The sequence below is a fragment of the Suricata suricatta genome, chromosome 12, assembly GCF_006229205.1.
Source record: "Suricata suricatta isolate VVHF042 chromosome 12, meerkat_22Aug2017_6uvM2_HiC, whole genome shotgun sequence".
Taxonomy (NCBI): Eukaryota; Metazoa; Chordata; class Mammalia; order Carnivora; family Herpestidae; genus Suricata; species Suricata suricatta.
In genome coordinates this window covers 91,048,447-91,060,048 of record NC_043711.1, presented here as the reverse complement: position 1 = coordinate 91,060,048, position 11,602 = coordinate 91,048,447, and the positions used below count along the sequence as shown (strand labels likewise).

General features: G+C 53.1%; 1 protein-coding gene across 1 annotated transcript in view; it reads right to left on the bottom strand.

Annotated features, from left to right (window-relative positions):
* Window positions 1–11,602, bottom strand: part of HNF4A (hepatocyte nuclear factor 4 alpha) — a 19,859-nt gene that overhangs the window by 3,874 nt on the left and 4,383 nt on the right. The window contains exons 3-7 of the mRNA XM_029917953.1: window positions 6,742–6,767; window positions 6,527–6,633; window positions 5,660–5,815; window positions 2,402–2,489; window positions 1,141–1,296 (exon numbers count right to left, since the gene is read on the bottom strand). Coding sequence (XP_029773813.1) covers window positions 1,141–1,296; window positions 2,402–2,489; window positions 5,660–5,815; window positions 6,527–6,633; window positions 6,742–6,767 — 533 coding nt within the window. The remainder of the gene's footprint in view (window positions 1–1,140; window positions 1,297–2,401; window positions 2,490–5,659; window positions 5,816–6,526; window positions 6,634–6,741; window positions 6,768–11,602) is intronic.

Here is an 11,602-nt window from a genome sequence, read left to right as displayed (position 1 = left end):
GAACCCGATGAAGGGCTTGAACCCACGAACCAGGAGATCATGACCTGAGCTGAAGTTGGATGCTTAACCACCCAGGTGCTCCTGTGCCTCAGTTTTCTTATCTGCAAAATGGGGATAATAACATTTCCTACCTCATAGGTACCGTGTTGCAAAAAGTAAGTGGCATAATCCACATAAAGTCTTTAGAATGGTGCCTTAGCATTCCATAAACTCTGGTCATCTTCCTCTTCATTACTGTTGTTACTGGAGGTGATCACCATGCTGGTGGGGCCTGGCAGTAAGGGCAGTGGGGGCAATGCCTGGCACATGGTAGGTCCCCTCTAACATGTAAGGAGGCAAGTTAGCAAGCAAGCCTTTGAAGTCCAGGTGTCTTGACATGGTAAAATGAAACTGGGCTTTGCTAAAAGACATAACTACAAGGACATTCTGTACAAATGCGGGTGGAAAGTCAGTAATGGGATGGGGAGAGGAAAGCCAACAGCATTGGCTCGATAATCGATAGAGACACTAAAATAGCCATGAAAATACAGGAAGAAGATGGGAGAGAGAAGATGGAATGGTGATAGAGAACCGTCAAATCCTCCACCAGCGTAGGAGGGAAACTGTGATCGAAAATAGCTAAATCAAGAAGGAGAAGGCTTAGCATTTTATTTAGAGCCAGAAGAAACAGTTAAAAGAATCAGAAATGATTCTCCCCCCGCCCCGGGAGAAGGCTTTAGCAGGGAATGTGGGGTGGGGGGCTATTTGCATTTTAAGTACGTGCAGATACTATTTTGCCATCAAATGCTCTACCACTGAGCTATACCCCCTCAGATATTATTTTGATAAAAATGTTTCAGGAAAAAGGAAAAGATGAAAGGAAAAGAAAGAAGGAAGGGAGGAGGTAAGGAGAGGAAGAAGGAAGGAGGGGACAGAAGGGAAGAGAGACAAAGAACAGAACCAAGCTGGATGACGTGCATAGCGTCGAGGCACATTAGCTCTCTGAACCTGGGTTTTCCTCATCTGGGAAACGGCTAATGCAAACGGCCTCTCCCAGTAGTTGTCCTGCAGAGGGAGGCTGTGAATGCAGGGGACACCGGCCAGGAGGAGTGTGACAGAGGGCCTGGAGCATCAGGGGTGGGAGGGAGGGGTGGACTGTACCTGGGTCAAAGAAGATGATGGCTTTCAGGCAGGCATACTCATTGTCATCGATCTGTAGCTCCTGGAAGGGCAGCACCAGCTCGTCGAGGATGCGCATGGACACCCGGCTCATCTCTGCCAGCTCTGGGCAGTGCCGGGGGACGATGTAGTCATTGCCTGGGTGGGTTGGGAAGGAGAGGGGATCAGAGCACCACCTTGGGTGTACCCTTCTCCCCAGCTTTGCGTGGGCCCTGTCCTTTGAAGCTGCAATGCATCTGGTGCCCATGGGAGAGGGCCCCATGGGGATTACCATGCCCATTCCACAGATGAAGAAATGGAGACCCAGTTTAAAGGAATGAGTTGCTTGAAGTCATTGTACTGGGCATGGAGCCTGGCTTTCTAGGATCCTTTCGCCTCACCTGTGATCCGTTCTCCAATATGACCTGTAAGACTAGTGACATTCGAGGGCCACTTGGGAGGCACTAATACATCAAGGTTAAGAGCCCAGATTCTAGAACTAGACTGCCTGGGGTTGCAATCCAGTTTTATCACCAACTAACCATATATATTTGATAAATAACTGTGCTTACTTTTTTTCATCTGAAAAATGGGGATAAATAAGAAAGCCTACCTCACAGGGTTGTTGCATTAAAGAAATAATGTTTGTAAAGTGCTAAGACTAGGACCGGTCCCTAGTGTGATCTATATAAGCATTTAAAATAATAAACATGCCACGGAAGCAGACGTGACCCCGGCCAAGGCTCATGCTGTTCCTGGCTGCCTCTTGCACCTGCTCCAGAAGGCACATCAGAGTGCAAGGGCAATTCCAGGCATAACCCCCACTGTGCTCTAACAGTAATGCTGGAGACCTTCCTTTCCTTGTGTCTGCACCTCCTTGCATCTGAGTAGAGGGTCCAGTTAGGAACACTAGGAAAAGGCTATTTTTTCTTAAATGTTTACTTATTTATTTTGAGAGAGAGAGAATGAGAGCAAGCAAGAAGGGGAGGGGCAGAGAGAGAGGGAGAGAACCCCAAGCAGGCTCCACACTGTCAGTGCGGAGCCTGAGATGGGGCTGGATCTCAAGAACCATGAGATCATTACCTGAGCCAAGATCAAGAGTCAGACACTAGACCAACTGAGCCACCAGATGCCCTGGGAAAAAGCTATTCTTGATCTTTCTCCCTTGCCCCAGGTGCCACCTTGGAAATCTCCTGTGCCTGGGTGCGTTCCACACTGGGCATGCCCGCTGCAGAGTCCTGGCTGGGGCAGGCAGCCTCCTCACCTAGAAGCAGAACGTCCTTGAACACCATGGATCGCTTGGTGGCTCCGAGCAGCAGGTGTTCACCGGCGTGGGCTCTGAGCAAGGCCACCTGGAAGGGAGAAGGGATGGTATCTGGCAGCCGCATCTCTGGGAAGCTGCCTGAACCCCCCGGGAAGTTGCTCCTAGCCAACTCAATGACCCTGGGTAAGTTGGTTTAATGCTTGCCTTGCCTTTACCTGCCTGAACTACAATAAAAGGGCATCAGAAAACTGTTGCCTTCCTCCCACAACCTATAAAACCTGGAAAAGATTCAGCAGGAACCTGGAAGGGAAGAGAACATGCACTCAGAGCTAGGAGGCCAGACACTGATTTTACCTTTGAACTGCTGTGGCCTCGGGCAAGCTGCCTCTTCCCTCTGGGCCTTGTTTCTGTGCCTGATGAAACTTAACAACATTCTGGGTAGTTTTTGTTTTTGTTTTTGTTTTTAGCAGAGTTTCATCAGACTCTCAAGAGGATCTATGAGTCAGAAAGTTCTAAAACTGTGGGACTTGAATTCCTACCTGTAGACCAGCTATGGAAGATTATGAAGAGCATTTTATTAAATGGAGATTCTTAGGCTCTACTCCCAGAGATTCTGAGTCTGTAAAAGGTGGGCGCACGGATCTGTATTTAGCAAGCTCTCCAGTCGGTTGCGATGTGCAGGTGTGTTTGGGAAATCACTGTTCTGGGTACCTGCTCCCTTGACATGTAAGACTCTAGGGTTCTGAGAGTGAGTTCCAAGAATTTGCACATGGGTGTTGGTTCCCAAAGCAAAGGTGTGAGCACTGGTCCTTGGCGGGGGATGGGCTGGACATAGCCCTTCCCTGCAGAGAAGACAAGGTGGGTCTGGGAGGCTGAAGTCCCGAGGCAGGGATCCAGCCGGGAGGACACTGTCTGTCCTTTCTGAACCACCTGCTTTGGTCCAGAGGATGGTAAAAATGGTACCTGGTGAAAATAGTCACAGGCCAGTTGCCTCAAGGATCTTGTCTGCAAGATTGGATTAGGGAATTTTGGAGATTTTTTAGCAGTCTAAACTAGGACGCAAAAATGCTTTTGTTGATTAATTCATTTGATTGTTCATTCTTTCATTCAGAAGGCAGAGAAAATCTCTCTAAGGAAGCGAAAATGTCTAGGGCTGGAAGGTAGCTGGCACACAATAAACCATCAAAAACCTGTGTTTGAAAGAAGGAAGGAAGGAAGGGGTGAATGAATGAATGAATGAACGAATGAATGAGCAAACTATTTAGCTTCCTTTCCAGATCCAGCTTTTCCTGGGCAGCCGCCAGCCCTTCACCTGTCTCCCATGGTTACACTTTGTGAGGGTGACAAGGAAAGAAGAGAATGGCAAAGACTTGCATGTAAGTCCACTTTCCATGACCAGGACAAGGCAGGCCAAGGATGCTTATTATCGAGCACCTCCCATTCTCAAAACATTGTGGAGGGCTTTTGTCACTGACCCCAGTGACTCAACCTGAGGGGGCAGAAGACCTGCAATCAGGTCCCAGCCCTGTGGCTGCCTTGCTCTGCGATCTGGGGCAGACCCCTTTCCCTCTCTAGAACTTAGCCCCTTTATTCAATGCTACCCAGCCTCCTGGGTTTCAATGGATTGGTGCCCAAGACAAATCAAGAAGCAAACAAACTTGGAAAGTGATTCCTGGAGCAATGTTGGCAGATCTGGGGCATCTTTTGGAAGACAGTGCCCCCCAGTTCTCCCCGGTGTGCCCCAACTATCTTGGGCAAGATGGACTCCTTATACGCCATGAATGGGGAGCTGGGAGCCCTCCTGACATGGCAGTTATTCTGGGGGTGGGCAGGCAGAGAGTGGGGGGGGGTTAATGATTGTCCTGTGTTGCTGGCCACCCATCACTGCTCTCTAAGAATGCTCTGAGCCCCAGCCAGGGAGGTTTGGGTGGGAAATCGAGGTTAACAATTGCTCAGGTTGGGGGGTATCTTATTGCCCTGCTGAGCCCCTGGGAAGGAACAGAAGGGATTAAACATTAATACAGACTCTCCAGCAGAGGGGACCAGGGCCAGTACATAAGGAACAGAGGTAAAGGCAGGGACAGCTTGGCGGAGATCCCTGGCCTGTTATCCTTCCCAAAGTGGGGAGGGATCCAGGGGACACAGCATCCGAATCAGGCCCCAGTGAGAGAGTGGGGACCAGCCAAACCGGCATGGCAGCCTAGCAGAGGTATTCCAGGAGAGTCTGGGGGTCAAGGGAGTTTGAGAAGCCCTGGGTTCCACAAAGTTCAGTGGCTTCCTTTCCTGAAGGACTTCTCAGAAACTTTAATAGACTAACATGCATTGCCGGTGTTTTGTGCCAATATGCAAAACAGAAAAGCAAATGCACCAGGAGCGGATGGCTGGGGCTCTGTCCATCGGTGCCCCTGAGCTTCCCTCCGGGCTGAGAAGGTGACCCAGTCCTGCAAGCCTTGCCCAGGGTCATCGAGTTGGCTAGGAGCAACTTCCCGGGGTTAGCATCTCAGAAACTCCTCTGTCCTCAGACATGTACGCGTGCCCCCCGGGACGTTTTTGGTATCCCAAAGAATGCACTGTGGGAAATGAAATGCGGAGTTAAACCACCCGGGTGGGATACAAGAAAGTGACATTCAGAGAGGCCAGCAGCGGCCTGGGCACCACGGAGGTGCTCCATTACACGGTTTATACATTTCAAATAGTGATGTCTTTCACTTTTTCTGAAGCAAATACTATAATTCCCACTTTACAGATAAGAAAACTGAGGCTCAGAGAGAGGAGGCAGTTTGTCCGAGATCACACAAAGCACCAGTCTTAGAGCCAGGGCTCAAACTCACGTGTCCTGATCCCTGGCGCTGGGGCCCTGTCAACACGCCCCCAGGAGAGCCGTCTTGTGCAGGGGTGCAGTGGGGAGGAGCCTGGACTTTGGAGCTTGCCTGCCAAAGTACACTTGCATGCACAGTGTTCTAATCCTAGCTGTGCTGGGTATGAGCTGTGTGACCTTGAGCAGGTTACTTAAGCATTCTGTGCCCCAATTTCATCACCTATAAGATGGGAACGATCATAGTGCCTATCTCATAGGGCTGTGGGACGGATTAAATGAGTTAATATTTGTATAGTGATTTAAGCAGCTCGGGACACACACGAGCCACCATGTGTGTTTTGTTAAATCAAATCAAACCAATCCAAGGCTGCAGACCAGGTGGGTCAGCAGGATCCACCTGCCCAGTGTCCCCACTGCCCGCAGACCGTGTCTCCGCTCACCTGGTCATCCAGGGGGAGCTCGCAGAAAGCAGGGATGTACTTGGCCCACTCGACGAGCACCAGCAGCTGCTCCTTCATGGACTCGCACACATCTGCGATGCTGGCAATCTTTTTTGCCCGAATGTCTCCATTGATCCCGGAGACGGGGGAGGTGATCTGGGGGAAGGGGAGGAAAATGCTGAGGATGGCCGGGCCCTCCCTACAGTCTCTGTCCTCTGCAGAGAGCGCTCTCCTCCCCTGATGGTTTCAGTCTGGAAAAGGGGAGATGACTCCAGATGCCTTCTTGGCTTGGGAGGAAGCTCAGGGGTAAATGGAGAGAAGAAAGAACATGAGGGAGGAGGGCTCCCCCTGGGCCTTCGTCTGCTGCCTGCTCTCCACCTCCTCCTCTGCCAGCTCCTTAGAACCCTGAGGAAACTCTCAGCCCTACAGGAGAAGCAGGGCAAAAATCATCATCCTCATCTGATAGGTAAAGAAACCACAGACCAGAGAGGTGCTGTGACCTGCCCAAAGTCAGACAGCAGGGGATGGGCTGAGCCCCAGTTTGCTAATTTGTCTGCTTGTCCACTAAACTGTTCTCTTAGGGTTCAGCTGATCTCAGGCTCTCAGTGACAGTAAATTCTGCCCAGCCTGCAGAACGCCTGCACGCAAAGGGATAAACTAGAAAGTCCCACAGAGTGCCAGACCTGGGTTTGAGTTCTGCCTTTGCTACTAAACTGGCTGTGTGATGTTGGACTCAGTTTCCCTTCTGTGATATCCCAGGACCCTTCCAGCTGTTGCCTCAGGACCTGGCTGGAGAGGACAGGAGTGGAGGTGAGGCCCCTCCTTGGTGTGGGGGATCCCCAGGTGGGCAGAGAATCATCCCGGTACCTGCTGGGACAGGACCTCGGCCTGCAGCAGTGCATTGATGGAGGGCAGGCTGCTGTCCTCATAGCTTGATCGGCGAGTGCTGATCCGGTCCCGCTCATTCTGCACAGCTGCGAGGGGGAGAGAGCGATGAGGAGGGCAGCCAGGGACGGGGTGGAGGGGAGCGTGGTCCCCTCACTGCTGAGGAGCAGGTGAGGTGCAAGGGGAGAGAGTTCGACCCAGGAGGAGGTACTGCAGGGCTGACCTGGAGTAGGAGGTGGGAATGAGAGGGCATGTCCCGGGGGCAGAGCCCAGATCCGCATGTGGGAATGAGGAATGACGGATTCCAGCCCAGCATTGGGAGAAGCTTCTAAGCACCAGCACTGCCCCATCACAACGGGTACTGCGGGAGTGACCCACCCGTCCCAGGACGGATGCAACACAGTGATGCCTTGGAGACGGATTAAGATAGGTCTTGAGTATTGAAGAGGGGATCTGTCTAGATGACAGATGTTTAAGCTCTGTTTTGGAAAAGGGTCCTTTTTCTCTTCCTCCCAGATGAAAGTATGTAAAACAAGCAAAAAAAATGGCTCTGAGTGACCCAGAGATGGCCCAGGGGTCCCTGAACACGGAGATGGAAGTCCTGGAAAGGGGGATCTGGAGGCCCCCACCTGCCTGGCAATGTGCTCCAGGCTACTTTTCTCAGAGACGCAAGAAAAAGCCCTGGGCCCCTCCTGCCCCGCCGCTGGGCTCTCCTCCAGGAACTCAGAGATCCAGGCCTCCACACCCCCCTGCACACCCCATCCGTGTGAGTCCTGGCCTAAGATATACAATGGACCCTCCGTTGTCCTGGCCCGTCCCCTGGAGCCCAAGAGGCCTCGCTGTGGGATGAGGCTTTGCTGACACTGGCAGGAGGGAGGACGAGGTGGCCAGGGACCTGGGTGCCTGTCTGGAATTTGCCACTCACTCTCTATGGGCAGGTGGGAATCAGGTCCTCTCTTGGACCTCAGTTTCCCCATCTATAAGCTTTTTCCCTCGCACGCCCTCTCCTCTGCAGCCTTGCCCAGGTCACAACAGGCAGGGTTATTCTTCCTCCCCCAGCCCGGGAATCCTTCTCTCTCTTTCCCTCATGGGCCACTTCTGCTCATCCCTATGTGTGGTCCCCAATCCCCACAGAATCCATGCGCCCCCACCCCCGGCTCCAGTCTGGACCGTGCTACATCTTCCCTGGAGCATCTCAGGCTCTCCTCCCTGGCCTCTTTGCTTTTGGCCTTGCCTTGACCATCTGGGCACCTCGCAGAAGACGAGGGGATCTGCCAACACTGAACTCAGTCACAAACCTCCACTGCTCAAAACCAGTGATTCCCCAGCCCGCACGGAGTGAAGCCACAACCCCTACTACGGCCCTTCCTCTCGGATCCCACTCGCTCGGGGCCTCTGCCAGGGATTCTGCCCACCTCCCCACCCCAGCTTAGCCTCTTGACTTCTTGCTCGGCTCCATGCCAACGTCACCTTCTCACAGACACCCTCTGGATCACAGAGGCTTCCACTCAGAATCTGAGGATTTCCCAGCAGGCTGACGAGGGGTGTCAAGAATTGGGTAGACCTGGTAATACTCTTTCTTTCCACAGCCTGACCATGGCGACAAGTGACCACTTTGCTGTCCTGGCCTATTCTCAAAGCAACCAAGCTATTGCATGAGTCAGGATCTTCCAGTTGATCAAGGCAAGCCACTCTGCCTGATGTGGCATCCCTCTCTCATGCTCTGTCCTTTATTTATCTTGCTTCACTTTTCTTTGGGGCCCTTACTGTAGAATCCTTAGTTCATTCTTTATTCTCAGTCCCTCGATGGGAAGGAAAGTTCCAGGAAGCTAGTACTTTGTTCCTGTTCGCTGGTGTAGCCCCAGTGACTAGAACGGAGCTTGGCACACAGTGAGTACTCAGTAAATGTTGGTCAAGTGAAAGCAACAGGCTCTGGTTCCCAGGTGGGTCTGATGCCCTCTCTCTCCACGGGACCCCCACATTGCAGCCATCCAACTTCCTCTTGATTTCACACATTCTTGAAATCAGAGAATGAAAGTCAAAGAGTCTAAACTGAGCCCCAGAGTTGGTGGGCTAGGACAGGGGTCCTAAGGTACGAAATCTCTCCTGCCACCCGCGTCCCAGGAAAGAGCCAGCTCTGGGGACCGCTCCCCTGCACACATGGTGGCCCTGCCCGCCAACACCCCTTCCACGGCTGCCAGCGCCCGCACCCACCAGGGCGCCGAGTGGAGGCGGGACCAATAAAAGGGCTGCTGTCAGCAGCCACGGATTGGGTTCCTCAAGGTTAGCCCGCGTTATCAGTGCCCAGCGCGAGCTCAGTCACGGAATGATGTTTTCCAAATGTTTGCTCAGTATTAGCAGGGTCGGGGACCTAATGTAACTTCTATTGAATATTAACTGACCCAGCCAGAGGCAGAGAGGAGGATGAGCCTGTCTTCCCAAAGAACCCCTGGGACAGAGCCCATGGGGGGCTGGGCTGGGGTTCTGAGGAAGGGCCCATCAGACCACCAACCTGTACCTGCTGCACCCACCCCTGGCCCAGCTCCCTGGGTGGGCTTCCGTGCCAGAGCTGGACATCTGTCCTGGGTCTGCCAGCGGAGACCCAGGTAGGTGTCTGGGGTCATAGGAGAATATTCAAGATCTGCTGTTGGGCCCACTGGCCCCCAGCTTTCTCCCCAGAGTCTTCGTCCCTTCAGGGAACCCACTTCTGGCTACCATGGAATATCCTCTGGGCAAGACTCATAGGCCACTGGGATTTGGAGCCCTTCCCTGTGGTCAACAGGAAGTTTCAGGAACCTAGACTAGAGAAGATGCCTCCCAGTTTCCGTCTGGGGAGCTTGGTGTCTGCCCAGCTCGGGGGAGCCCGAGTTCTAGCCCTGACCTCACCCAATCATGTCACCTGTCTGGCTTGAATTTCCCCATCTGTAAAGTAGGGAGGGGGTAGATCTGATGCCCTTGCATATGCCCAGCTGGTCCATAAATCCTATGTTTGCAGCAAATGCCTTCCTGTCGTCAGGGACCACTTCTGGGTTTTCATTCCTGAATCCTGAGGCCATTAAAGAAGAGAAATGAAAACTTGTCCCAAGTCTCTGGATCACAGAGACTTCCACTGAGAATCTGAAGACTTCCCAGCAGGCTGACAAGAGGTGATGGGACTACAAGAATTGGGAAGACCTAGTAATACTTTTTCTTCCCACAGCCTGACCATCGCAGCAAGTGACCACTTAGCTGCCCTGGTCTATTCTCAAAGCAACCAAGCTACTGCATGCGCCACGATCTTCCAGTTAACCAAGGCATGCAAATAAGTGTCAATATCCACTGGCCCACACTCACCCGCCATCAGCCAATCCCCCCTCCTTCTGCCTTTCCTCCTGGCATAAAGCTGCCTTCCCTGAGCCATGAATCACTGGCTGTCTTCAAGGCTCAGGAAAGGCAGAATGGCCTGGCACTCCTCCTCCCCTTCCAGGAGCCAGGACACAGGTCTGCTGTCTCCTTGGCAGCTCAAGGGGAGGACCAGGGAACAAACACCCTTGTCCCCCTGGGGACTGGTCTATCAGTTAGGGTGTAGCTGGACTCACAGAGCTGGAAGACACCATCATCACCTTCCTCATTTTACAGATGGGAAAACTGGAGTCCAGAAGGAATGCCCCTGAAGTGACACTCATGCCAAAGCCTCTGGAGGTTTAACAGAGACACATGAAGACTGACCCCATGTAGGCACCAGGCCACATACAGCCCAGGAAGGCTGTCAACCCTTCTGCTGCTGCCTGCCTGTCACAAGACCTGAAACTTCACCATGAGTCATGCATGCTCTTGAACTTGACACCTTAGGTTGTTGGGGAGTGAAACAACCAGCTCTGAGCACCACAGACCCTGAGGCCCCTAGGCTGCGGTTCTCAGGCTTGTCCTTGCCTCCAGCTGCTCATGCACATGCCACAGTCCCACCCCTCACATTGCTCATTCCACAGTGTGGTACCCAACTTGGAGGAGAGAGACTCAACCCCACTGAAAACTTCATAGGGAGAGGTGGGGGGTGTCGACCTTGAAAAAGGCCCTCCCCCATCTGAGGCTAGAGTAGACTGGTCCCAGGTTCCCGCCCTGGGGTGCGGTGTGTCGGGGGGTGTTATAGAGAGCCAGACCAAGGGCTGGGCTGGTGTGCCACAGCTGCAGGCTACGGGGGAAGGGCTGGGGCCGGAGCTTGGGGAGGGGAGTGGAGAGGAGTGGAAGGGAGAAGGAGATGAAACAGTTAAAGGTTTTTGCTTCCTGAGCTCAGGCTGAAAGCATTTTAAATGTTCCTGAGGTCTGGAGCTCATAAAGGAAGCAGCGTTCAGGGACCACCAGACAGCACTGAACTCTAGTCTGGAGCACTGGGTGCAAAGCTCAGATCTGGCACTGACCAGCTGTGCGGCCTTAGGTAAGTCGCTGAGCCACTCTGGGCCTCAGTTCCCTCCTCCAGGAAAAGGGAGAATGACAATAGTGCCAGCCACCCAGGGCACCACATCATCACTCATGGAAAAGCCCAGCCTAGTGACTGGCATCTGCTGGTGGCAGTCTGACACCTCGTTCCGACTCCCTAAAACATGAAAACTTTGGGTCACCAGACACTCAGAAAAGAAGACAGAGGAATGGGTTCACCTGTCCCTGGGACAGGAAGCTCAGGAGGAAAGCCCCTGCCTCCCACCCCGAGCTGTCCACAGTTGCTGAGTCTGGGTGGTGGGTACAAGGACGTGTGTAATGTCGTTCTCTGCTCTCTTCCTGTTCAAAATAGTATATTCAGAGAAAACGCCCACATAGGCTGCCCGGGGTTGCGGTGAGGCAGGTGGGGTGGTGACGGCTGGGAACCTGAACGCCCCAGTGGGAGAGCTTATCTCTTCCAATCTTTCTCAAGACCAAGCCCAAGCCCCTCCCTGTGGTCAGACTGCCAGGCCCTCCCCTCCTCTCAGTCATTAGCCATTCACTCTGGAGCCTGTCACCGAGTCATAAATTGTGGCCACAGTTATAAATGACTGTCCAGGACGGCGGGTGTGGGTGGGGCAGCAGGGGAGGGGGAGGGCCGAG